We start from the raw sequence: 27,002 nt of genomic DNA, 5'->3' as shown, positions 1-27,002 counted from the left end.
AGGTCTCAGAACTAGCTAGTGGCATAGTCAGGGTCCGAGCCAGGACCCATGCCCACACCCTGAACTCTGTGGCCTGCTGTCCGATGTTCACATGCAGCTGTTAATGTCTGGGCCCCTGCCCCTCTCCAACCCCTGCACCCAGAAATGGCCACTCAGGGATGCTCCAGGGAAGAAGTGCTGGGTGCCGCCCCTAGCACAGCCGGCCGAGTCAGTGCCTTCCATGCCCCACTCCCTTAGTCATGTCCCACATTGTCCCTAGAGTAGGGTATGGAATGGGAATCTCGGGTCTTTCAGAGAGATCCCCTCCTTTCTGTCCCTCCTCTGTGCCTAGCAAAGTCCCCAGCCCCTACTGGCCTCTTCATTGCCTCTATTATCACATAGATGATGCTCCTTGTTGATGGATACCAAGCTTCTACTCATCTCTCTGCTTGGCATCCGAAGGCTCGGAGGGGTTCTTCCTGGCCCAGAGAGTGAATGAATGCATGAATGCATGCATGTGTGAATGAAGATGTTCTCACCTTCTCAAGGGCAGGACGAGCTACACTTCTGAACTGCTCCATTTTGGAGGGATTACACAATGGCACCAAAAGACAATAGGCCTCAATGCCAGGGGTGGTCTGCGTGGCCCCAGGTTTCCCCTCCAGTTCTGGAAGCTGGAGCCAATAGAAGGACCAGTTACCATTCCTGAATCCCAAGTCTGCTGTCTCGGGGCTCATTCTGACCTGGTGTGTGGAAGGACAGGGGCAGAGGAGAAAGGCAGGCTCCACACCGTGACGGAGCGGGCGTGAAGGGAGGCGGGTTGCAGGGGGATGTGGCCTCTTAGACAGCTCAGACCTGCTGGGACCTGGGCTGCATGGGGGGTGGAGGCCTCCCCCTACACGTGGTCACCCAGACAGACCGCCTGCACTGATCTTTCCTATCTGGCTTCCTTACAGAATGTCACTGAGAAACAAAAGGCTTGTGAAATGGACCTGGCCAAGGCAGAGCCGGCCCTGCTGGCCGCGCAGGAAGCTCTTGACACTCTGAATAAGGTGAGCGAGAGAAAGAAGAAACAAGACCAGCCTGGGTGGAGAGGAATCACCAGGCAGTTGGCTCAAGTGGAGCTTACAGCGGCTTCCCCAGGGTCGTCCCCAGGGCCACCAGGTCCCACTCGGAGGGCTAAATCCCCTTTCAGGTCCGTCCTGTCTGTCTGTCGTTTGCAGAACAACCTGACAGAGCTGAAGTCCTTCGGGTCCCCCCCAGACGCCGTGGTCAATGTCACGGCCGCCGTCATGATCCTGACTGCACCTGGGGGCAAGATCCCCAAGGACAAGAGCTGGAAAGCTGCAAAGATCATGATGGGCAAAGTGGACACCTTCCTGGACTCCTTGAAAAAGTTTGACAAGGAGCACATCCCTGAGGCCTGCCTGAAAGCCTTTAAGTGAGTCAGGGCGTGGCCGCGCTGGAGGGTTCTGTTCAGTTCTTGGGTTGGTTGGGAGCGCGTTAAATCCAAGCGCTGTGTGGTCCCAGAATCTCCTCCCGCCGGCCCCTGGCCCTGCAAAGTGCATTCCCCAGGGAACCTGTGCCTGCCGGGGGTGAGGCAGGGTCTTGGGCTGCGTGGAGCAAGGTGGAACCCCTAAGATAGCCGGTGGCGGTCTGGGCCAATCTGGCTGCACCTGAGTTGTCCAGGTGTCGTGGTGAAGTGTGGTCCCAGGCTCCTGGGAGCCCCATCACCCTCTGTCTCCCCCACCTGGAGGAGTCAGGGCAGGTGGAAAGACCTGTGGCTCAAAATCCAGGCAGCCCCTTCCCCACGCAGCACACAGGAGGGGCCTAGGAATACGTCACACAGCCCTTCAGGACCCTAGGGGACAAGTGCAGCCACAGGAAACCCTTGGGCCCATAGGACAACGAGAGAGGCCAGCCAGGGCCCAGAGGCCTGTCCTGCAAGAACAGCTGGGCACACGCACACACACGGTGCACACCCCTGTATGCACACCTGTATACACATGCAGAGTGAGCATTTACTGGCTCGGGCTCTGTTGTGCATCTTTTCTTCTTTTCACTGGTCTCACTGTAAATGCACCACATCTGCAGGGACACACCCGACAGGGCTGGCAGTGTTATCTCCGGGGTAGGGGTGGGACTTGGGAAGGGTGCACAGGGGGCCTTCTACGATTTACCCCATGCAGTCCATGGCACCAGCACTCAAGAGGCACGCCATTTGTAGGCACTCCAGACCCACTGTTCTTCATCTCATGTGGCTCCTTGCCTGGCCATCCCCTGGCAATCCAATTTCAGGGTCCACCTGACCCTGATTGAGAAAGAGAGTCACACCTCATGACCCCACTGACCCCAAGTGAGACCCAAACATCTCCCAGCTCCCATTTGTGGAGGAAGAGGGTTGGACAATTGAAAAATGTTTGATAAACAAAGACTAGTTTAAAGTGTAACAGAAAAGACAAGAAAAACACAGGCCTACCACCAGGGAGCAGCTTCAATCAACATTTGGGATACTTCCTTTCAGTCTTTTTTCTAAAGGTTTTTTTTCCATAGTTGAACTAATATTGTACACATGCAATTATTTGTTCTGCTTTTATTTTTTACTTAACATTGTCAAGGGGAGAAAAAAACTTTCCCTTGGGGCTGGCCCAGTGGTGCAGTGGTTAAGTTTGCAGGCTGCACTTTGGCGGCCCAGGGTTTGCACGTTCGGATCCCGGGCAAGGACCTACACACCACTTGTCAAGCCATGCTGTGGCAGGCATCCCACATAGAAAGTAAAGGAAGGTAGGGATGGATGTTAGCTCAGGGCTAATCTTCCTCTCCCCAAAAAACCCACAACTTTCCCTATGTTATTAAGACACTTCCTCAACTTGATTTTTAACTGTTGTATGATCTTGCCACAGACGAACCATAATTTACTCACTAGTCCAGCACCATAGAGGATTTAGGCTGTCTCCACTTTCCCCATCATAAATAATGCTCTGATGGATGTCTTCTTCTTGTCGCCCAGCAAACTTCTTGACTGCCTCCCCACCCCATCCTCACTGTCTGGTGTGTGTTTAAAAGATGCAAGCCCATCTTGATATTAGCCTGGACAAAGCACAAAATAAACCATAGGGAGCACATGATGGCTGCATTCAGACTTAAATTCAAATCGCTTTCTAATGATTACTTTGAATCATCCATTCAAAATCCTTTCTGCCGATAGCTCAGTTTGTTATGCTTAACGATGTTGTTGTCATTTTAAAAATACTAGTTTCTAGAGCATCTAAACCGCATCTGGGGCATTTTTCCTGGTCGCGGTGTAAGATGACGCCTGCAGTGTCGTCTCTTTTAAGTCTCATCGTCAGAGCCTTCGCCTCACTGTTCTGATCCTGGAAAACTTGGCGCCACGCCCTGGGGAGGCAGGAGTGGCCCAGTGGAGCGGGGCGGGGGGCAGGAGGGGTGGTGCGGGGGGTGCTCTAGGGCCCCCTGACTCAGCATGAATCCCAGCACTGCCCCTTCCGAGCTGTGTCACCTTGGGAGAGACGCTCAGCCTCTCTGGGCCTGCTCCCCTAGAGTACACCGGCAGCGTGGGAGCAGGCTGCGGGAGCTCACATTTGGGAAGCACTCAGGACAGCGCCAACACCCGGCGCCCAGCCTGAGAACTCAGTGAGGAAAACCTGGTGCCACCTCTCCCTGTCGCTGTTACCTTGGGCAAGTTTCTGACACAGTTTTCTTGCCTCTGAGTGGAGTTATTGGAGAAGGAAAATGAGACCAGCTACAGAAAGCAGTAGGAACAGAGAGGATCAAAAATGCTGGTTCCTTCCTCCACCTAGAACATAGGCCTTTAAATCACTACTTTCCGTTCCACTTCACACCCCAAATTCTACTTCAGGGACAGAATTTTGCGTTTTATATTTTCTTCTTTCTGTAATCATTAAGATACCAAAAAAAAAAAAAGCTCAATATGCTCCCACTACTATTGCTTGTAATCGGCGGCCAGAGCAGTGCACAGATGCAGAACTGGAGGCTGGGAGATAGAACCACGTAAGGCCTGCATCCTGCAGCACCCACACCAGCGCCGCCCCACTGTTCCCTCTCCAGGCCCTACCAAGGCAATCCGACATTTGACCCCGAGTTCATTCGCTCCAAGTCCACGGCCGCCGCGGGCCTGTGCTCTTGGTGCATCAATATCGTGCGTTTCTATGAGGTCTACTGCGATGTGGCCCCCAAGAGGCAGGCCCTGGAGGAGGCGAATGCAGAACTGGCAGAGGCGCAAGAGAAGCTCTCCCGGATCAAGAACAAGATTGCTGTAAGTGCGCGCTCCCATCCGAGTAAACGCCAAAGCCACCTGCTTACGCTACCGATCCACATCTCTGTGTCAAAGGGCTTGGCCCGGCCCGCTGTCGTGAATTATTAAGCAGCGCAAGAGAAGGCAGGCCGCTGTAGGGACGGGATCAGGCCAGGAGGCCACTCTGCGTCCGAGGCTCTGGTGCCCCAGCGGGCTGCCCAACCTCACAGGGCACGGCCACTCTTGCCCCCGGGGGGCTGGGAACGCCTCGCATTGCTCAATTTCAGGGCCTTTCTGTCTTGTTCTTCCAGGAACTCAATGCCAACCTGAGCAACCTAACGTCAGCATTCGAAAAAGCCACAGCTGAGAAAATCAAGTGCCAGCAGGAGGCCGATGCCACCAACAGGGTGATCTCGCTGGCTAACAGGTAGCTCACGCCTCCCACGCGCCCCCTCCTGTCTGTCAATCCCCTGACAGGGATGAGCCCGTAGAACGGCCTTGGGAGAAGGAGGAATGAGCCCCAGGTGGAAGCTGCAATGTCCCGGCTTTCACTCTTTGAGCACAGAGTTGTGAGGATAAACCTAACAACTAATTATTGACCACAGTCCCTGTCTCTTGGAGCTGGTAACACTTCCACGTGGACCCCGGTGCACTCAGTGACCTTCAGGAAACAGGACCTTCGCCGAGTGGAATCCTGGATAACCCAGGCCTGCCTGGACGCTGTGTCCGAGGGGGTTCCTCTGGGCGGAGCTCCATTGTAACCCACTCTCTCCCATCATAGGGTACCAGTTTCCAGGATCCTCGCAGGGCGCACGTCCATTTTATAGTTTATATAATGCATGTGGACTCGAGCAATGCCATCCAGTGGGAATACAACGTGAGCCACAACTATCATTTTAAATTTCCCAGTCGCCACCTTAAATCAGTACAAAATAACAGATGAAATTGGTTTTGATAATATATCTTATTTAACCCAAAATCTGATCATTTCAATGTGTGATCAATATAAGAACGATCAATGAGGTATTTTATGCATGTTTTCATTCTGGGTTCTTGAAATCCCGTGTGTGGTTACCCCTACAATCACGTCTCAGTTCAGACCAGCCGCGTCTGGAGTCCTCACCAGCCCCGTGTGGCTCGCGGCTGCCCCAGTGGATAGCACAGCTTTAGAGCTTTCTTTTCATCTTTGAAAGCGAGCACCGGGACCCTGGCAGATGGAGTCGGTTCTCGGGTGGGGCTGCTGGTTGTGTTTGCTCCTCCCAGCGGGCTGGCACCCGCGACTGGCTGTTGTCGCCTGACGTGGGGACCCTGGGAAATCCCCATACTGCATGGGGTTGGCCTCCAGTGGGGTGGACATCACCCTGCTGTGGGTTTGAGGGCCTTGACCACGCCTGCCGAGAAAATCAAAGTGCTCTTTTGGTCACTAGCAAGTCAGGGCTCCTCAGATGGCGTTGCAGGCAGAGCACAGTGGGCCTAATCGGCCACCTTCCTTTTCAACAACTATGTCAGCACTCTCAGACTCGTGGTGTGCCATTTTGGGTCAGGGACCAGTCCTCGGGCCAGTGGCCTGAGAAGCACGATGCACACTCCGGAGCCCCCACTCCACGCAGGGCCAGGTGCCCTCTGGATGCCACATGTGCCTCTGTGGCCACCACCCGGACTCCACCTCTATCAAGACTTCCCGCTAGCCCAAGTGTGTGCTCAGCGGTGTCCAGGCAGCAGCTTTAGCATGTGGGTGAAATGCTCCAATGTCGTCAGTGTAGAGGTGACAGGGACACATGTCCGTGTTGGAGAAGGGAAACTCGGTGTTCCCAGGTGCCTCCACAAAGCATTAGTTTTGCTTCCCTGAAGCATTTATTCCCAAACACTTCCCCCAAAGCATTTTCATTGTTGAACCACTAAGCCACGTAAGGATTTGAAGCTCCGAAGATTCATGGGAGTGAATGCTGGTCTTCTAGTCCTGTCCTCTCATCCGCCCAAAAGCGTGTTCCTCTTGTTTACCCCCACTGACCCGTGTGCCCATCTCAGGCTGGTAGGAGGATTGGCATCAGAAAATGTCCGCTGGGCTGAATCGGTGCAGAACTTCAAAAGCCAGGGGGTCACTCTGTGCGGGGACGTCCTGCTGATTTCCGCCTTTGTCTCCTATGTGGGCTACTTCACCAAGAAATACCGGAATGAGCTGATGGAGAAATTTTGGATCCCTTATATAAATAAATTAAAGGTAAGAGGTACGGTGATGTTCGTCCCTCAGGAGATGCGGGGAGGTCCCCGGCAGGGCAGACCCAGCCCGATCTCACTTTCGCTCCTGCGACTGAGGCCCTGGCTGTTCAGTGTTTAGACTGTGACTCAGTGTGGCCAGTGCTGACGTCCTTTCTGACCGGGTTCCAAGCTGCTTCATCAGGGTGATGTAAATGGCTGTCTTCTCCACGTGGCCTGGCTCGCCCGCTGTCTAAACGCAGAACCACTGTGTTATTGGGAGAGCAATAAGATCATGTCACCCTTTCTAAGGAAGAGCCCTTCCCCTCGGCAGGTCCCCATCCCGATCACGAAGGGTCTAGATCCCTTGAGCCTGCTGACCGACGACGCTGACGTGGCCACTTGGAACAACCAGGGCCTCCCCAGTGATCGCATGTCCACTGAGAACGCCACCATCCTGTGCAACACAGAGCGCTGGCCCCTCATCGTGGATGCCCAGCTGCAAGGCATCAAGTGGATCAAAAACAAATATGGCGACCAACTGAAGGCCATCCGCCTGGGACAGAAGAGGTGCGCGACGGTGCGGAACTAGGAGGGGGCTCCAAGGGCAGCCGCCAGCTTGATGGCCACTGTGCTTGGAAACGCACCCTGGGCGTTTCATACTTGTTGAATGGGTGGACGGATCTTTAAATACTGGCTCGCAGGTGGATTTTTTTTTTCTTCTAACATTAGGCCTTGGGGAACAGCGTCAACAGTAAAGAATTCAGCTCGGGGCTCTTCTCTGTTCCCCCCGTTACCTGCTGCTCCTGCAGGGAGGGGGCACTGACCAAGGCTCCCGGCCTGGCTTGAGTCCTATCTGGCCATTTGCTGGCCAGGAGGCTGCAGGCTGGTCATTTTCTCATCTCTCATCTCGTGTGGTTTATTTCCTCATCAGATGATGAGAAACAATGGCCGTAACAAAGGCTGCCCTGCACGCCTTCCCAGCGTGCTGGGGAGATGGATGAGATACAGACAGGAAATGTTTGGTTCTACAGCCGTAACGCAGCTGGCTCCGTTGTTGCCTCCACTCCCGGGAGCCCAGGGGTGATTTACGCAGAAGTCCTTGGGCCCTGTCAGGGAAGGACGAGTTGTGGAGAGGAATGAACTATTGGCCCCTCGGTCACCTCTCCCTCAGTGCCCTCCCACTCCGACGGCTGCCTCTTGGGGCACGCGATTGCACCGTCACTAGGCCCTATGTCATTAATGGCTCCTGTGCTGTGCCCACAGCTACCTGGACATCATCGAGCGGGCTATTTCAGAAGGGGACACCTTGCTCATCGAGAACATTGGCGAAACCGTGGACCCTGTGCTGGACCCTCTACTGGGCAGGAACACAATTAAAAAGGGAAAGTGAGTTGCCGGGTCCACCTCCACAGTTTAACCCAAGCAAACACCCTCAGTGTCCAGGTTTGGCCTGTGTACGGAGAGAAAGCGCAGGAATTTCCTTTGCCTTCCTGGTGGGCAACAGGGACTTCAACAAAATGCTGACAGGTGTGAAGGGAGCCCCAGCTCCCAGGGGAGAGATTGGAAATTGTGGGACGACACCCCAGTTAGGAATATCTACACCCACATTTTATTAGTGATTACCTGCAGGTGGCGATCCTTAATGGTCACTGTTTTCTTCTTTCTACTTAGATACATTTTGCAAATCTTGAGCCTGTATTACTATTTTTTTTTATTCAGGTGAAATTCACATAACATAAAATCAACCATTGTAAACTGAAAATTCAGTGGCATTTATTACATTCACAATGCTGTGCAACCACCACCTCCAACTAGTTTCAAAACACTTTTATCACCCCAAAAGGCAACCCCATGCTCACTAAGCAGTCATTCTCCATTCCCCTCAACTGCCAGCCCCTGGCAACCACCAGTCTGCTCTCTATCTCCGTGGATTTGCCTCTTCTGGACATTTCATATAAATGCAACACACGATATGTGCCTTTTTATGTCTGGCGTCTTTTACTGAGCAGAATGTTTTCAAGGTTCATCTGCGTGTAGCATGTGTCAGTGCTTCATTCCTTTTTCTGGCTGGATCTAGTCCATGTTCTGGGTGTGCCACATTGTGTTCATCTGTTCAACGCACTGAGCGTGTATCACTTTTCTAATAGAAAAAAATTAAGTCAATTTTAAAAATGTAAATGTCAGAGTTGATTTGAGCTGCTTTTACATGCAGGGATGCGTGCAGAAGCCCAGAACAGAGGTGGCAAATAAACATGCTGATGTCCTGGACTCTGAGAAGGGCCTGGCATGAGTGGGGATACCCAAGGGGTGAAGTGAGAGAGAGGCCCCAAATGTGAGCTTGACCAGAAAGAAGGGAGATCAGAGCGGGAAGCCGGAGAGAAGTGACCCCCCACAGTGGATGAGCAGACCCCGGTAGCCTCTGGCTGCTCATCCGATTCACTCAGAGAGTTTCCGGAATGTACTGGCGTTCTGAATTGGAATGTCGGTGTCTTTCTGATGTTAACGGCTTTGGGGTGGAGACCAGGCAGAATATTTCCGTAAAGCCCCCCAGGTGCGCATGATGTGCAGCCGGAGGTGTCAACACTGCTCTAAAGATGAGAACAAAGCAGCCAGAGAAAGAGCAGGTGCATCTTCAGGAAGGGCCGGTCACGGGCCAGAGAAGTGGACTAGAGCTAGGAAAGTCGCAGTCCTTTCCCAGGGACCAGAAGAGGGCTCAGCACGGCAGCTTGGCCTGGGGACAGGAGGCCAGGCTGATGTGAAGGGTGGTCTGTTTGTGTTGCTGTCACTTGTCGCCGGAACCCCCTGTGACCGCTTCCTCTGCTGACCGCCAGGTTCATCAAGATCGGCGACAGGGAGGTGGAGTACCACCCCCAGCTCCGCCTGATCCTGCACACCAAGTACTTCAACCCGCACTACAAGCCCGAGATGCAGGCCCAGTGCACCCTGATCAACTTCCTGGTCACCAGGGACGGGCTTGAGGACCAGCTTCTGGCCGCTGTGGTGGCCAAAGAGCGCCCGGATCTAGAGCAGCTGAAGGTACCAGGGCCTGACGTCGGTCACAGGTGGCGCAGGGCTGTCCGGCTCAGGGGCAGAGGGCGGCAGGTCACTGTGTGGTTCCCTGACGCAGTGGGAATGTCACACTGAATGTATTGTGCACAACAGAAGGAGTCACTCTTCTTCCGCGCTGCCTCCCAAATCTAATTCTAAATCAAACGACTGCTTCACTGAAAGAGCAGGAGTCACAGCGGCGCCCAGACGGCCCTCAAGCATCAACTGCTGCCCCACAAGAATGGTCTTTGCTGCCTGGCCCCTGCGCGCTGGTCACGTCCTTCGCTCTGTCTTAGCTACTCACGGGGCTCAGAGGGGTCCCAGGCCCCATGCTTCCCCCACGGTCCCCAAGCCCTTGCTACACAGTCGCTGATGACAGGCAGCGCAGAGGCCAGGAGCAGGGCCCGCACTGCCCTGTGGCCCCCACTTCTGCCGCCTCCTTTCAGGCTGGACGTGTTGCTCTCATCCGAGTCCTGGGGCCTTGGCCGCAGGGCACAGGCTGTGCCCCGAGTGCACAGGCTGTGCAGCCAGGCCGGGCCGACGCCTGAGCTCCCTTCCCGGGTCTCTGCCTCCTGCAGGCGAACCTCACCAAGTCTCAAAATGAATTTAAGATTGTTCTGAAAGAGCTGGAAGATTCTCTGCTGGCCCGTCTGTCTGCCGCATCAGGGAACTTTCTGGGAGACACCGCCTTAGTGGAGAACCTGGAGACCACCAAACATACGGCCCGCGAGATCGAGGAGAAGGTGGGAAACTGGCTCCCAGGGCTGCCCCCTCCAGCACCCCCACCAGAGCACACGGGAGTCGGCAGATGGGCTGAGAGGTGCCTCCTCCAAAGGTCACCGAGAAGAGAAGCCACAGTCACACGAGTGCCCCCGGGGGCCTGGGACAGGGAGAAGGGGCATGGGTCCCCGCCCAGCCCCCAGCCGTCTGCCCAGAGTCCCCAGGCGGCTTCCGAGGGAACCGAGGGCTCTGGACAGTGGGGGGGGGGGGGGGGGTGGAATCTGCTCACCGGCGTTGTCCGCCTGCTGGTTTCACTCAAACCCCTTTTGTTTGTTTTGAGGTGCAAGAGGCGAAAATCACAGAAGTGAAGATCAATGAGGCGAGAGAGAACTACCGGCCGGCTGCGGAGAGGGCGTCCCTGCTGTACTTCATCCTGAACGACCTCAGCAAGATCAACCCCATCTACCAGTTCTCGCTCAAGGTGTGGCTGCGTGTGGCTCCGGGTCTGGGCGCCTGGCGTCCACAGTGCCCCCAGCCATAGGGGTGGTGCCTGTATACCCTCTGAGGGCAGATGGGGTCCAGGCTGCAGATGGGGCTGGGGAGAGGGAGCCAGGGCACCAGATCTGCCCAGGGCCAGCACCCCGGGAGGGGGGTCTTCCCCTGGTGCCCCCAGACCTCCGCCCCCAAAGGAAACAAACCAGAGCCAGCTGCGGGCAGCATGGAGAGGCCTCGGAACCCAGCCCTGCAAGCCGCCATGCGCTCTGTGGCCCCTTTCCCAGGCCTTCAACGTGGTGTTCGAGAAAGCCATCCAGAAGACTGCCCCCGCCGAGGACGTCAAACAGCGAGTGGTCAACCTGATGGATGAGATCACCTATTCCGTCTACATGTACACGGCCCGCGGGCTCTTCGAGCGAGACAAACTCATCTTCCTGGCACAGGTTGCATTTCAGGTAACATCTAGCCTTGCCCCTCAAAGTGTGGTCCGAGGACCCGCAGCATCGGTGCCGCCTAGGGAAGTACAGATTCTCGGTCCCCAGCACAGACCCCGTGACTCTGAGCCTGCATTTTAGCGAGATTCCCAAGGGACTGATGAAGTTTAGTCACCGCTGTGGAAGCTGCCTGGGCTCTCTCTAGTTGATACCAGGCAATGGGGGCCATTGAGGGCAAGGTCAGTTAAAGAGAATTTTACAAAGAAATGTCATTCTCTTACATTTAAGTAGTGCTGAGTAGAGTCCTGCGTTAGTGGTTAGCCCACTGGGGAGACTGGACAGTGTTTCTTAAGGAAATAAAGGTGCCAACGAATAAACATTCCTCTCTTCATGCAGACCTGCTGAAATGTTTAACGGTTTTTGTTCCCTTAAATTGATTAGACAGCCCCTCCGCCATTTTGTTCACTCTGTGTTACAAGTATGGTTGGAAACACTAATTTTATAGATACACGGGCATCAGTGTAAACCTGGCTTTCCATCCAAATTCAAGCTTTGACTTAGGAGGCCAGATTACAGAGGTTTCTCTTATATGTGACTTTCTGAATAACGGGTTCACTATGAGTTTCTCTCCCGTCTCAGAGGACGTCTGGATAAGGGTCCTTGGTGCTCCCCCTAATTTTTCAGGTAGAACACACTCTGAAGGTGCCTCAGCTTGTTGCACTGAATGTATCTTGCACAACAGGCTCAAAGAACTTTTTGTTTGACCCCCCCCATACCCCCCAAAAAAGAGAGAGAGTCTGACTCAGGGGAAAGCTTTGTGGAGTCTAAGAGAGAAGCTGTGGGTGGGCCCCGTGGCTTAGCGGTTAAGTGCGTGCGCTCCGCTACTGGCAGCCCGGGTTTGGATCCCGGGCGCGCACCGACGCACCGCTTCTCCAGCCATGCTGATGCGGCATCCCACATACAGCAACTAGAAGGATGTGCAACTATGACGTACAACTATCTGCTGGGGTTTTGGGGGAAAAAAAGGAAGATTGGCAATAGATGTTAGCTCAGAGCGGGTCTTCCTCAGCAAGAAGAGGAGGATTAGCATGGATGTTAGCTCAGGGCTGATCTTCCTCACAAAAAAATAAAAATAAGAGAGAAGCTGTGCGAGTGCCTGACTGAGGAGGCTGCAATGAGCACGGCCCAGCTCCACTGCTGGAGGCCATGCCAGCTGCCCAACCCAACCGTTTCAAATGACCAAGCCTGCTAGAGGCCCAGAGAGCTGGCGTGAACATGTGACGAGGTGACATGGAATATGACCCAGAACATTTATACACCAAAAGAATTGAAAATAGGTGTTCAAACCATTACTTGTATACAAACATTCACAGCAGCACTGTTCACAATTGCCTAAAGATGGAAACAACCCCAGTGCCCATCAACAGATGATGAATGGATGAACAAGATGTGGTCTCTCCATACAGTGGAACATTACTCGGCCATAAAAAGGAAGGAAGTGCTGACATGCTACCACATGGCTGAGCCTTGAAAACATGCTCAGTGAAAGAAGCCAGATACGAAAAGCTACATATTGTATGATTCCATTTATATGAAATACCCAGAGTAGGCAGATCTATAGGGACAGAAGTAGATTGGTGGTGGCCAGGGGCTGGGGGGGAGGAATGGGGAGTGACTGCTAATGGGTGTGGGGTTTCCCTTTGGGGTGAGTAAAAAGTTCTGGATCTAGATGGAGGTAAGGGCGACACCTAGGCCGCCCCATGTGCCCTCAGGTCTTGTCCATGAAGAAGGAGCTGAACCCAGTGGAGCTGGATTTCCTCCTACGGTTCCCTTTCAAGGCGGGGGTCGTGTCGCCAGTGGACTTCCTACAGCACCAGGGATGGGGAGGCATCAAGGTTGGTGTCTAGACTTGAACACTGTGGGCTCCCTCCTCGCTTGGGGGCCGTTCCTGCTCGCACTGGGGGTGTTTACAAGGCACTACTGGCCGTGACATTCAGTACAACAAGGGGGCCCCGGAGGTAGGGCCCGCCAGCGCACAGGGAACTCTGCTTTCCTGTTCAAATGTAAGAACGTTCACCACGGCCTGCGCGCGTCCCTGCATGGGCAAACTGAGCCACAAGACAGGCCCCAGGGTGTGTCCAGGGTTGACCCTCCACGGCTCCCGCACCTCCTGTTTCCAGGAAAGTGCAAAATGTAAAGCTTATTCCTCAGATCTTGGACACATACAGTCAGGGGCCCTCATGTCCCAAAGTTTCAATGTCTCAGTTCAAAAAGACCTGAAGAAGATGGTCCCCCGAGACGAGAACGGCCCCTGTTCCAGAGCCCTCTGGAGGAGCAGCCCCGAGCCATGTCCCTCGATTAGCTCCCTCCCTCCCAGGTTCCCGGCCACTTTTCTGGTTTGCCTGCCATGTGGTTGACACCAGCAGCTCATCATTTCAGTGACAGGTCAAGCAGCCCTTCTGTTCCCAGAGCCCTGGGCTCCTCCTAAGTAACATTCAGGGAAGGTGCCCGCTGGAGCCTAGGGAGGGCTGAAAGGGTCGTCTGCCCCCAGGCGCTCTCAGAGATGGATGAGTTCAAAAACCTGGACAACGACATTGAAGGCTCAGCTAAGCGGTGGAAGAAGCTCGTGGAGTCGGAAGCCCCGGAAAAGGAAATCTTCCCCAAGGAGTGGAAGAACAAGACGGCTCTGCAGAAGCTCTGCATGGTGAGGTGCATGCGGCCGGACCGCATGACCTACGCTGTCAAGTGAGTGTCCCCGCCCTCCTGGGGCCTGGGTGTCCTGGTCCCGCCCCTCGCCAAGGCAACAGGCGTGTGTGGGATTTCTGCCACCACCACGGTGCGAGGCACCCTGTGGCCTCAAGTCCACCCATTCTTCTCCCCATTTCACGGAGGGAGAAAATGAGGCTCAGAGGCATCAAAGCATTGGCCCATGTGGTTCTGGGACAGAGGCGGGATTCCACCCTGTCCTCCAGTTCCCTTTCTGAGTTCTCCTTAGCTCTCAGTGTCTCAGAAGGTAGTTAGCGGGACCCTTCACCTCCAGTCAACCTGAGCGAGGAGGGATGCACGGGATAAATGATGAGAAAACAAGACTCCCCGCGTCAGCCTCCAAGATTTAAAAACAAAACAAAACAGTGTGGGCATTAATGACCTCCGTGGCCACACAGAGTCCTTTTAGGGATGTTGTGAGGAAAAAACAATGGCAAAGCCATCAGCATTCGAGGACTTTCATGCCCTCAATGACTAAAGTTAAAGTAAATCTTTTAGTTTTGTCAGTTTTGGCTCATTTGCAGAGAACTGTTCTATTTCATGAACAATTTCTCTGTACCTGAAACCCCTCCACGACTGGAAAACTAATCGTCAAGGCCTTTTGGCTGCCGGCTCCTTCACTCCCTCGTTGGTCTGTCACTTCAGAGAAGGACCCAGGAATAGCTACAACATGTGTCATCTGCACAGGGTCGCCAGGGTAGACATCTGTGAGAGAATTTGGGCCCTCCCAACCCCCCACCAGCTGAGGACAGAGCTGTCAAGAGTGTGGAAGCGTTGACAGTGAAACCAGCCCAGGGCCCATTCTCGGAGGGCACGTGGGTTGTTTGAGGTCTTGGCTTTTTCATTTGTCCTTTTCATTTGCCTGATTTCCCAAAAGACGCCCACATCCCTAATAGAATTCCCCTCCGGCAAAGCGGAGGCCTGACTCACACCCAGCGGTTATTCACAGACCTTTCTGTTTTGCTTTGTTTTCCTGGGATCGAAGAGGAAAGGGACCAGGAGGGGTTATGAGGCGGGCAGGAGGAAGGCGGTGGAGTGAAACCAGAAATCACAGTCCAGTAGGAGAGTAGAGCTGGTCCAGGGAGAGAACAGGGCGGCGTCAGCGCTGGAAGAGGTGGAGCAAAGCTTGGGAGGCCACGTGAAGGGCGCCCACCGCCTGCCTGCAGAGCTGAGCACGTTCGGGGTCAGCCACCTCCAGAGGGTTTTTGAGAATCACCTGAGTTAACCCACGTGAAAGCACATGGGTGGCGGGAAAGAAGGAAATGAGCGCAGACTGTGTGAGCATTAGCGTGCTTGGCAGCGGTGTGGGTGACCCAAACACCAGGGGAACCTGAGTCATGCTCCGTGACATTTCTGTAATGTTGAGGAGAGCACATTTACCTCCCTAATTATATAGGGGAGTGTAGCTTAAAAGCAAGGATTCACATGGACAGTGAATAGTAACAGCAAACTGTCATCGAGGGTGCATTGTGTGCACCCTCCAAAGGTCTCACTGTGTTAACCCACGGCCCCTCCAGCAACGCCTTGAGGCAGCCTCTTCCACCATTCCCAGTTCACAGGCACAGAGACGGGAGTAAATCACCCACGGTGGGGGGTGTGCTAGCAAACTGGCTTTCCAAAAAAAAGCCCTGGTTTGCACACTTGCCAGCTTCTGCGGTGTAAACGCTGCCACCCGGGGTGACTGCTGTGAGCTGCCTCCAGCTCTTCTGTGCCAAGGACGCAGCGCTGGGACTCGTGCAGCCCTACTGGAACCAGCCGCACACTCTCCGGCATCACTCATTCATTCGCAGAGAATGACCATGTGGCCTGGCAAGGTCATCAGCAACAGTGATTTAGTGACATGGTGACTTGGTACATTCTGGAAGTCCTTCCTGGACAAGGATCCTAGCACCTGATGTTCTGAGTCAGTTCCCAAGGCTGGAACGGAATACAATCAGAGGTCTTCAGGGGCAGCACACCACCCCCTACCTGTAGTCAGCACTGGTTCAGGAAACTGTACAGAAGCCACGAAGGCCAGAGCAGGGGTGTCCTCAGAAAGTCCCGAGGGAGTGAGAAGGCCCGCCTGGCACCAGCCCGCAGATTCCCCGTTGACTCAGAGGGAAGGAGGCGGGGTGGCCTCTACGTGAACAGGTCCACCTGAAGGTCTTACAGGATGCTCAGAGCATTCAGACAGCCAACTGCTGGGGATAAGCAAGCTCCTCCGGGCGTGCTGCCCTTGGTCCTCCTCTCAGACTGGGCTGGGCGTTAAAATCTTCCTGGTTTTAGCTCCTCTGATCCCTTCAGAGTACAGCAAGCTCAGCCGTCTGTGATCAGGGGAGCAGGGCAGAGCTGAGATCCCAGGCCACCCTGAAGAACACGCGCTTTCCTGTGACAGGGGCCTCGGCTGACCCCAGGCTTATCGGGGTCCAGAGGAAAAGAGTCTGGAGCTTGGAAGAGAGAGGCGTTTGTGCAAAGAGAGGTGCATGTGTAAAGTCGATTTTTCTTCTGTGATTTTTCTGATGATCCACGTTTTGTGTCCTTGAAGCTCACCAAAACAGCTCTCATGTAACTTCCTTCCTCCTCAAACCCCCAGTCAGGGGAGATCACGGGGACGCAGCGACTCTCTGTGTTCTGCTCCTCCCTGCGGCCCTTGTCTGCACAGCAGTTACAACATGTGTGGGAAACAGGGAATCACTAGAAACCGACCCCTCACTGGGAGCACTGAGGGCCCCAAGGGTCTGCAGCCGCCTAGCACCGGGGCCTAGTCTCCTGGAACTCCCTGAGTTGCGGCCCATCGTGGCCCCGTTGCGGCCCGTGTTCCCTCCCAGTTGACCTGTGTGCCTTTGAAAAACAGGCAGCCTCAGCTCGTGGGACCGCTTCTCACTTGTATGTACTAGGCTGTTCCAAGGAAGAGCGCATTGCAGGGCCTGGCGGCAGCAAAGGGTGCCCCTAGCAAATACCGCCTGGGCAGGGAGCACATACTCCCCCTTGCACCCTTCCCGTGCTCAGAGGAGAGCCCCTGTAAAGACTTCGCTTTCTGGCCAGAGACCTCTCTCTGCTTAAGAAAGTCCACGAGGAAAACAGCCCTTCCCCCTGGTCACAGCCCACCAGCCCCCTTGCCCTCCGTCTGACCACTCGCGTCTCCCCCAGGAACTTTGTGGAGGAGAAGATGGGCAGCAAGTTCGTGGAGGGCCGGAGTGTTGAGTTTTCCAAGTCCTACGAGGAAAGCAGCCCCTCCACTCCAATCTTCTTCATCCTTTCCCCCGGGGTTGACCCCTTAAAAGACGTGGAAGCCCTGGGTAAGTGTAGTCCGAGAGTGATGGCCTCAAAAAGGGGCATGTGTCAACATCATTGGTCATCGGGAAATGCAAATCAAAATCACAGAGAGATACCACTTCACACCCGTTAGGATGGCTATTATCAAAACACAGAAAATAACAAGTGTTGGGAGGATGTGGAGAAGTTGGAGCCCTTGTACATTGTTGGTGGGAGCATAAAATGGTGCAGCCACTCTGGAGAAAAATTTGGTGAGTCCTCAGTAAGTTACACATAGAATTACCGTAGAATCCAGCAATTCCATTCCTGGGTATACACCCAAAGAACTGAGAACAAGTGTTCAAAAAAGTGCTTTACAGGGATTCATTAATAACAGCCAAAAGGTAGATACAACCCACATGTCCATCAACAGATGAATGCATAAATAAAATATGGTCTCTTCATACAATGGAATATTATTCAGCCATAAAAATGAATGAAGTGTTGACACACGCTATGACATGGATGAACCTTGAAAACATGATGCCAGGGGGAAGAAGCCAGACACAAAGGCCCCGTATTATATGATTCCATTTATCTGAACTCTCCAGAATAAGTAAATCCATAGAGACAGAAAGCAGATTAGTGGTTGCCAGGGGCTTGGGGGGAAAGGGATGGAGAATGACTGTTTAATGAGTATGAGGTTTCCTTCTGGGGTGATGAAAATGTTCTGGAACCAGTTAGATGGTTGCACAGCATTGTGAATGTATTAAATGTCACTGAACTGTATGCATTAAGATGGTTTTTAAAATGGTAAATTTGAGGGGCAGACCTGGTGGCATAGTGGTTAAGTTTGTGTGCTCCACTTTGGCAGCCCAGGGTTTGTGGGTTCGGATCCCGGGCGTGGACCAACACACCACTTGTCAAGCCACACTGTGGCAGCATCCCACATACAAAATGGAGGAAGATTGGCATAGATGTTAGCTCAGGGCCAATCCTCCTCACCAAAAAAAAAAAAAAAGAAAAGTAAAGTAAATTTGATATTATGTGTATTTTACCACAATACAAAAAAGTGGGGGAGAGTGTGGAATTCCCAGCTGTGGATCACAGTGCCTCAACCTTTGTCGTTCAATCATCCTCATGCTTTTCCTGTTTTTCTTTTCTTTAGGGAAAAAACTGGGATTTACCATAGACAATGGGAAACTCCACAACGTGTCCCTGGGGCAGGGACAAGAGGTGGTGGCAGAGAATGCTCTAGATGTGGCTGCAGAGAGGGGACACTGGGTCATTCTGCAGGTAAGGGGGAGCGGCACCAGCGCCTCTAGGGTGAGGGCTCCCCGCACTGAGGCGGCCAGGGGATTGGCCTGAAGGCCCGCAAGAAAGCAGGTTGTGGGATTTGCATTCACAAATGTGGCTGGGAATCCTGCAGCCCACTCAGGCAGGGGGCAGGAGGCCCTGCCTGCTCAGCTGGGTCGGGCGTCAGGAATGCTCAGTGAAAGTGTGGATTCTTTACGGTGAGAGAGACACTGGGCTTTATGCCAGAGAACCCTAAAGAGATACGATCTAAACAACGAAAAACCCTGAGTGGACAGAAGCGTCGCTCCCTCCCCCTTGCTGGGTAGAGCGGCATGGCCCAGGAGGCGCTCTCTCCATGTCTTGGGTCAAGCCTAGCACCACGGCCCTTCCGAGGTCCCCACTTGCCCCACTAGCACCTCCAGGCCCACCGGCCCGGCTTCCACAGGCCCCACGGCAGGCCGACCTCCATGCACAGGGCCTAGCCTGGTCCCACACGGAGACCTCAGCTTCAAGTCATTTCTTTTTACCCAAACCTCTCAGAGGTGTGCTGGGGGCCATATAATGGCAGCCTTACGCTGGGAGAGGGCGGGAAGGACTCGCCATGGGGCTGGAGGTCTTGGATGAAGGGAGCACAGGTTCAGTTGCTTGGCTGAAGGTATCCAGCATGCCCAGCGCTCGCTCAGGGTGGACGGCGGGATGGGGAGTGCGGGTGCAGATAGGAAGAGCCTGCCTGCCCCACCAGGGGACATGGCCTAGTGGCCTGTCCTTGTAGGCCCAGGGTGGGGAAGGAGTGTGTGGGCTCTAAGTCCTGGTCTTGGCCGCAGAACATCCACCTGGTGGCCCGGTGGCTGAGCACCCTGGACAAGAAGGTGGAGCGGTACAGCACAGGCAGCCACAAGGACTACCGCGTGTTCATCAGCGCCGAGCCCGCCCCCAGCCCCGAGTCCCACATCATCCCCCAGGGCATCCTGGAAAACGCCATCAAAATCACCAACGAGCCGCCCACGGGCATGCACGCCAACCTGCACAAGGCCCTGGACCTCTTCACCCAGGTAGGGCGGCTTCCCCTCTGCGCGTGCCTAGCGTCAGCCCCCGAGTCTGAGCAGCCCTCACGACCAGACCAAAGGGGCTCTCTGGGCCTGCAAAGCTGAGGATCGGACTAAACTCTGAGGACGCTCCATGCCGGTTCTCGCCCCTCCACACAATCCCCAATGCATGCATACATGCACACACCTCGAGTTGCAAAATCAATATATTCCCAAAAGACTGCACACACAATGCAAATAATTTAAAGTGCTCTGGGAGTATCCATCACTTACACCTTTATAAAACAGAAAGGCATATTTTTATTCAGTTTCATGACCTGCAAGTTAGCACAGGTACATTCAGTCCAGGTCCTTGGTTTGTCCAAGCACCTTAGGAAGGGGCCAAGCTCCCAAGGGTGGTTCCCCGACGGTCAGTAAGCTTTGCTGGGGCCACAGGGCCTCCCTGACCCCTGCTCTCACTCCTCACGAGGCATGACGCTGGTCGGAAGGCCAACTGCTGATGGATGGGGCCACAGCACCCCGTGGCCAGCCGACAATGGGCCACAGGCGAGGGTAGTAACGCCGGCTCGCTGGGCTCTGTGTCTGGCCCAGGTCTCCCTCCCTCCCCAAGCAGGCCCCCACCTGCCTTCAATGGGAACACTGCAAAAACACAACCGGGCTGCCTGCACTCCAGGACGGGGTGCAGGGGCCTCAGCCCGCCTGGCCCGTGAGGGCCTGTCCACTCCCCGTTCTTCCCAGGTCCTCGCTCACATGCCTCCTCCCTCCCGTCCAAACCTCACGGTCCCCAAGCCACCCCTTCTCTGGAGTCTTTCCTGGCATCCTTGTTCCCTGCTGCAAACCACCGGCATCTGTATTCATTCGTTTAGCACCTGATCGTCTTCTGTTCTGTACTAGAACTTTCTGGGTGCACACAGTTGATCTCCCAATTGGAGTCTAAAACCTTTTTGAGGAAGAAACACGGTATTCTCTGATAACACCTAACAAAGGTCTACTTATGGAGTACATTATGCCAAGAATCCATAACTTCTATATCTGAGTTATTTAATATATAAAGAAAAACTTATATGAAAATATCTGAGTCATCAACTAACAACTCCCTACCGGCTTTTAAGGAGGCCAGAGTGTGAAGTCAGAGAGAGCTGAAAGCAGGGAACAGATGGGCCCAACGGGTTGCTCACTCCTTCCTCCAAACAGAAAATGCTGTGCGCCAGGATGCTGTCGGCACAGGAACAAAACGACGAACAAAGCGCCAGCCTGGTGGTGTCACCGTTAAGTTTGCATGTTCCGCTTCGGTGGCCCGGGGTTTGCCGGTACGGATCCTGGGCGCAGACCCCCTCACCGCTCATCTAGCCATGCTGAGGCAGCGTCCCACATAGAAGAGCTACAGCTCTACAATTATGATACATAACTGTGTACTGGGGCTTTGGAGAGAAAAAAGGGAAAAAAAAGAGGAAGACTGGCAACAGATGTTAGCACAGGGCCAATCTTCCTCAAAACACCAAACAAAACAAAACGATGAGCAAGATCCGCTACACGGGTGGCGGGCCTGCCGTCTGGCGAGGGGCGAGGACATGTCCACAGGACTGGGAATGCAGTGTGATAGCGCACGGGGACCCAGGCTGACGCTGCTCAAACTGGAGGCCGTGGGCCAGCACCGGTCCGAGAGCTATATTTGCTGCCGTCTCTAATGAGATCAGTACAGAAACCGAGAGGAGGCATCCAGTAAATTTGGTAGCAGTTTGACATTGCTGTGACTCCAAGCACGTCAGGTTTTTCCTTGTTACTGCATTTTGTTAAAGTGTCAGTCCATGATAGATGGCGGTGGGTGGCAAGGCAGGCAAGAAGCTGGCCACCCACCTCCAGGAGTTTGGAGCCTGCACCAGTCAGTGCACAGAGTGGCGCCTAAGCCAGTCCTGGCTGGGAAGGGGTGTGAGGCAGACAGCTGAGACTAGAGGGGTGAGGGGGGGTCAGCCAGGTGCAGAGGAGCGAGGAAGAGAATACACAAGGGCCTTTGAGACCCGGAGCGAGTAGAGCCTGACTGGGGCAAGCAGAGGCCTCTGGGGGAACATGGGGACCTGGAGGATGCCCTGGGGTGCTGCGCCTGGGGCTTTAGGGAGGAGCTGGCGGGAAGAGCAGCTGCTGTCATGCAGATGTGAGGCGGAGCTGCCAGCCAGGTCAGGCATGGGCAGTGGCCAGGACTCACTGAGCTGCCCCCTGACTCGGTCCACTACCTGAGGCATCTGCAAAGATGGGAGGGGAGGCCCTGAGAAGGCTGGGCCCCACTGCCTCCTGAGCGGACCCTCACAAGTGCTGGGCCCATTGCCTTCAGGGAGTTGTCACAGGAAAAGGCGGTGGTGGCTAGGACCCACCCAGGCCATCCTCAGACACATCTGTGACCACACAGCCCAGAGGCCCAGGAGGCCGATGACCAGCAATCCGACCAGTGAGAGAACTCTGGAGGCAGACGCCAGGCTTTCCCTTATCCCCGGGGGCTGGCAAGTTTCTCCCTCTGGCCATCTTCTCTCTTGTCTCCACGCCTTCACTGCTAGCTGATGGCTGGACGAGACTGGCCAGGCCTGTCTCCCGGGCCCCCAGGCCATAGTGCAGTCTCCATGACAGGCAGTAGGGAAGAACCTGGAGGGGAGGATGGGTAACGGAGCCCCCATCTGCGCCTCCAGCTGGACATCTGCCCAGACATTGTCAGGCTTCTGCGGAATTCGGGGCAGGGCCCCTCTCTCAAGGAACCGGGTGCGTTTTTTCCTGGCACTTTTCACCACAGTGACCATTTGACAGATGTCTGTCCCCTCATCTGGCTTTCTGGCCGCTGTGCCTGCAGCAGAGTGCCTGGCCCGGAGGCGCTCACAGTCAGCGCTGAGCGGACCAGGAAGAGCACAGCTTAGCTTCCAGAAGCCTCTGTGTGTTCAGGAGCCACCCACTTCGCAAAGACTAATCAGTAAAATCTCACAGACCCGCATATCAGTGACTGAGAATCGGGGCTGGGTTTGCCTTTCCTGGGGCCACGTAAAAGGAAGGGTTTGCTAGGCACCCTCCCTCCTAAGAAGACTTGACCGGTTGTTTTCAAAGAGCTTGAGATACTGTTTGTACATAAACCATGAGGAATGTTGATAATTGCAGAGGAACGTTATTTCTCATTACAGGAATCCTGAAATGCCCTGTATTGGGGAGCATTTTATTAAGAAGTAGGATCAATGATTTGACTTGTAATCAGTACTTAAGTGATAAAACTGCATTTCTGAAAGAACAAGGATAAGAAAGCGTCCTCTACCCCAGCCTTTACACACTGGGAGAAACTCGAAAGACCAGCTCAGAGCAGTCAACGGCTTTATCCCCCACCCCGACCTGCTCCGCATCCACCGCCACCTGCACCCACACTCCGCCCCTACCTGTACCGCACCCACCCGCACCCACACTGGCACCTTACCCCACCCAACCCACCCGCACCCCAGCAAAGCAGCTGGCAAAGACAGGACTCTGTTCCCACCTGGGGCGTCTCTGTGTGGGTTTTGCCTGACCTGGGGCGTGTGCCTCCGCAGGACACCCTGGAGATGTGCACCAAGGAGATCGAATTCAAGTGCATTCTCTTCGCCCTGTGCTACTTCCATGCCGTGGTGGCCGAGAGGCGCAAGTTTGGGGCCCAGGGCTGGAACAGGTCGTACCCCTTCAACAACGGAGACCTCACCATCTCCATCAACGTGCTCTACAACTACCTGGAAGCCAACACCAAGGTAAGGGACACATGGGCCACTGGCTCCCCTGTGCCCGGCTCGGTTCTCTCCCGTCCATCCTCCCCCTTCCTCCCTCTCTCTCTCTTCGTCTTATGTTTAAGAGACGTTAAATAGGTTTCATAATCCAAAGAAATTTGAAAACATAAGGATCATCTGTGATCCCACCAACCTGGTATAATTATTATCCAGTCCTTTGCCACCACCTCCTGCAGTTGTCAGCTGTCTGGCAATTTTTCTGCTTGTTGTCACACCCCACGGGGCTCACATCTCTTTGGGGATCTGCCCGTCCGGCACCTGAACAGGAATTTCCCTCTGGGCGGCGTGAGCGGGGAGAGGGCTGGGCTGCGGGCCTCACCGGTGCTCAGCCAGTGTCTGGAGACAGGACCCAGGGCTAGAGGGAGGGCCAAAACACTCCCTGGAAAGGCGGGAACACTTCCTTTCATTTTTACTGAAAATTAAAGTGAATGTGTAGTCACCTGCACACAGCTACAGAGGACGGAAAAGAAAGCCAGCGCCTCCTCCAGGAACTGTCTCTGCCGTGAGGGCGCAAGCAGGCCGTCTGCAGACTCCGAGGGGAGACCCGCGTGGCCTGGAGGCCGTGAGCGCACGTGTGGAACCGACTGCAGGGCTGAATCCAGATGGGAGCCCCACAGTCAGTGGCACGTACCCCCGAGAGGTGGCCTGGCACCCCGCCCAGAGAACCCCTAAGGCGTGGCCATCCCACCCAGAACTGCAAGTGGTTCTCCCGCCTCACTTGGCCCTTCCAGGATCTTACTTGCAAAAAGCCTGGCGCTGACACAGCACGCGCCTCTGTGACCCCAGGAGGAGGCAGAAGGGCTGTGCACCCCCATAAACCTTGGGCTCTTCCTCTTGCCCTCAAATCAGCAGTGACAAGGACTGTGGAGCAAGTGCCCTCGCATGCCGAGAGAGGTGGACAGGGAATAAGAGCAGGGTTCGGCTTGCGCAGGAGGCTCCCGAGACCCACCTCAGGGCGAGGGAGCGAGGTGGTCGGACAGCTGAACCGGCAGCAGCCCCTCCCAGCGCCCACCCCGTTGTGGCATGGTCAGAAATGGCACTGGTGCCCAGGGGCCTGGGTTTGAAGCCCAGCTCTGCCCCTCACTAGCTGAGAGACCTCTTAGAGCCTGAGGATAACACCCCAGCCTCAAAGCTTTGGGGGTTAAGCAAGGAAAGGTGGGAAGTGCCCCGCCTGGCCTAGGAGTGCTAGAATCTGGGGAACCCCCTCCTCTGTTCCCACACTATTGTAATAAATGGGGGGGGGGGACACTAAGGCCAGGCAGGGAAGGCCATGTCCACTCCCCATGGGCAGCCCGAAACGGTCTGACAAGGGGCCCACCTCTGACGACCCAGGATGTCGAACGCCACCCTGCCCCTCGGCCCACAGAGCGAGCCACGCTGCCTAGGCAGCCACGACAGAGCTGCCCGGAGAAAGACGGCCTCCCAGGATTGCGTCCCCACATCTGAGCTGGAATGCTGTGGCCTGCTCAGTTCCCGGGGAAAACACCCAACCTCGGAGAAGGCAGGAGAGTGGCCCAGGCCGGAAGTTGGCTCCCCGAGCCCCCACGCAGCAGGAGGGAGGAGGCGGTCTCCATTTGCAGAGGGTGGGACAGGGTGATGGTGGTGGCTTCACCTGAAACAGGGCTGAGCTAAACCCCGCAGCACATCTTCCGACACTGACACAAATAAATAAACACAAGGGAGGGGATATGTGCAGGATTTTCATCACCAGTATCATCAGAGCAGTTCTCTCAGGGAGATTCGTGTGGGAGGAACAGCGTTGCTGAGAGTTTTTAAAGACATTCACTCAGACACTTCCTCCATTACACACGCACACACACACACACACACACACAATCCGAGGTGGGTAAGGAACTGCTCAAGGCTATACACCAAGTGCTCCAGTGACCAGTGGGGTATTGGGCAGACGGCACACAAAGGAAACCTGTGTCCTGCTGAGCAGTGTTAACGATCAGGCCGGTCAGGCCGTGTGCTCCGGGCCTGCGCCGGCGTGGCCTTTCCTTTGTCCGAGCTTGCGGCCTCGGGGAGGCCATGTGAAGTCACTGCCTGTGATGATGTCATCTGTGTCCCACGGCCCGTTCCATCCTCCCCACTCTGAGGAGGTAGATCAGTGCTTCCCACACTGAAGCGTTTGTTAAAAACACAGACCCACCCACTCCCACTCTCAGGGAGAGGCCTGGCATCGTGTCTCCGATGAGCACTCAGGCCTTCCCTCCACCAGGTGTGGGAACATGGTGGCTCCATCCCTGGCGGTTAGACCCACTGCCTCCCCACCCTCGGGGAGGACCGTCCCCAGAGAGCAGCTTGTGGGGCGTGCTCAACCCTGCGGTTTCTCGCAGGAGAAACAGAAGCTGTCCCCAAAGCAAATAAGTAAATGCAGAAAAAGTAGCTCAGCTGATACCCAGGATAACCAAGAAGAGAAAACATTTAAGTCATAAAACGACAATGAGAGAATATTAATATTTTGAGTACAAATTCATGAGACCAAATCAGACAACTGATCAAGTTCCTATTCAATTGACTTTAATTTGCAAGTATTTGGTGAGCAGCTGCTTTAGGCAGGGCAGTGTGGAAGTGACAACCTTACACAAATGCCCTCCTTGCCCTTAAGGAGCTGCAATCCTCAGAGAAAACGTGCTCGTGCGAAAGCGGTGATGGGCCGAGCACGCACAGTGTGGTCCCACGTACAGGCAGCACGTCCAAACGGAGAGGTAAAATACACGCTGGATTTCAAAAGCTTGGTACCAAGAAAAGAATGTAAAATACCTTGTTAATTAATTTTTATGCTGACTACCTGTTAGAATGATCTTTTTACTTTTCTTAAGTGGCCACTAGGAAATTTGAAATTACACATGTGGCTGCCACTTGTGGCTCCCATGATGCTTCTGGTAGATGCACTGGGCAGGAGAACAGCTACATGCTGGGGCCGGGAAGGTGGAGAAATGCATCCCTGGCTTGTGGAGGAGGCTGCATTTGAGCCGGCGTTCGAGGACAAGTGGCGTTTCGCTGAGTGGTGGCTGAGAGGACGGCGCTCCAGGCTGAGAGCAGAACGTGAAAGCGCGAGGAAGACCAAGAGCAGCTGGAGTGGCTGAGGGTGGGCTGAGCGGAGACACGGCACCGGACGGCCGGGCAGAGTTCCCTCGGCCTGACCGGGAGGGACGTGGATGCAGGCTGAGCGCGCGTGCACGCTGCCCAGTTTGGTCCGTGTTCTAAGCCCTGGGGAGGCAAAGTTCTGGTCGGTAAGTTACTGTGCGAAGCTTGCTGTGCCACAGAGGTCTGAGGCGCACGTGGGTAAGAGCGACCGGGAACGGAGCAATAAGCAAGGAAATGGGCCAGGGCGATCTCAGCGGGCTCAGAGGAAGACCCACTCAGTGCATTTTAAGATACGACTAACTGGACAGCGAAGGGAGAGAGTCACAGACAGCTCCCCGTCTCCGAGCGTGGGTAAAAGAGGGAGGAACGGGCAGAGGGAGTGAGTTGGGGCTCTGGGTGGACATGTGGAGTCTGGGGCTCCGGCAGACAACCTCTGGTCAGGTCACTGTCCAGGGAGAGTGCAGAAAAGGCTTCGGGCAGAGGGCCGGGCCGTCCCTGGTTAGGGGTAGAGCACAGTCTGACGGAGGAGGGCCCCTCATGAGAGAAGCCAAGGGGAAAGAGGGCGTCAAGGGGGGTTGGCTGCCAAGTCAGACCCCGAAGATGGGCAGTGCCACAGGAGGGGAAAGGCGAGGCTTGT

General features: G+C 54.8%; 1 protein-coding gene across 1 annotated transcript in view; it reads left to right on the top strand.

Annotated features, from left to right (window-relative positions):
* DNAH17 (dynein axonemal heavy chain 17) overlaps nt 1-27,002 on the top strand; it is a 121,001-nt gene that overhangs the window by 85,835 nt on the left and 8,164 nt on the right. Inside the window, exons 58-74 of the mRNA XM_058561775.1 lie at nt 936-1,031; nt 1,203-1,420; nt 4,066-4,273; nt 4,564-4,679; nt 6,281-6,473; nt 6,783-7,018; nt 7,715-7,837; nt 9,283-9,487; nt 10,078-10,242; nt 10,560-10,700; nt 10,999-11,169; nt 12,921-13,043; nt 13,700-13,893; nt 17,044-17,192; nt 18,317-18,444; nt 19,269-19,496; nt 23,045-23,236. Of these exons, the coding sequence (XP_058417758.1) occupies nt 936-1,031; nt 1,203-1,420; nt 4,066-4,273; nt 4,564-4,679; nt 6,281-6,473; nt 6,783-7,018; nt 7,715-7,837; nt 9,283-9,487; nt 10,078-10,242; nt 10,560-10,700; nt 10,999-11,169; nt 12,921-13,043; nt 13,700-13,893; nt 17,044-17,192; nt 18,317-18,444; nt 19,269-19,496; nt 23,045-23,236 (2,886 nt within the window). The remainder of the gene's footprint in view (nt 1-935; nt 1,032-1,202; nt 1,421-4,065; nt 4,274-4,563; nt 4,680-6,280; nt 6,474-6,782; nt 7,019-7,714; nt 7,838-9,282; nt 9,488-10,077; nt 10,243-10,559; nt 10,701-10,998; nt 11,170-12,920; nt 13,044-13,699; nt 13,894-17,043; nt 17,193-18,316; nt 18,445-19,268; nt 19,497-23,044; nt 23,237-27,002) is intronic.

Source organism: Diceros bicornis, chromosome 18 (assembly GCF_020826845.1).
Source record: "Diceros bicornis minor isolate mBicDic1 chromosome 18, mDicBic1.mat.cur, whole genome shotgun sequence".
In the NCBI taxonomy this organism is placed as follows: domain Eukaryota; kingdom Metazoa; phylum Chordata; class Mammalia; order Perissodactyla; family Rhinocerotidae; genus Diceros; species Diceros bicornis.
The sequence above is the reverse complement of the archived record's forward strand: the minus strand, read 5'-3'. Positions and strand labels throughout refer to the sequence as shown.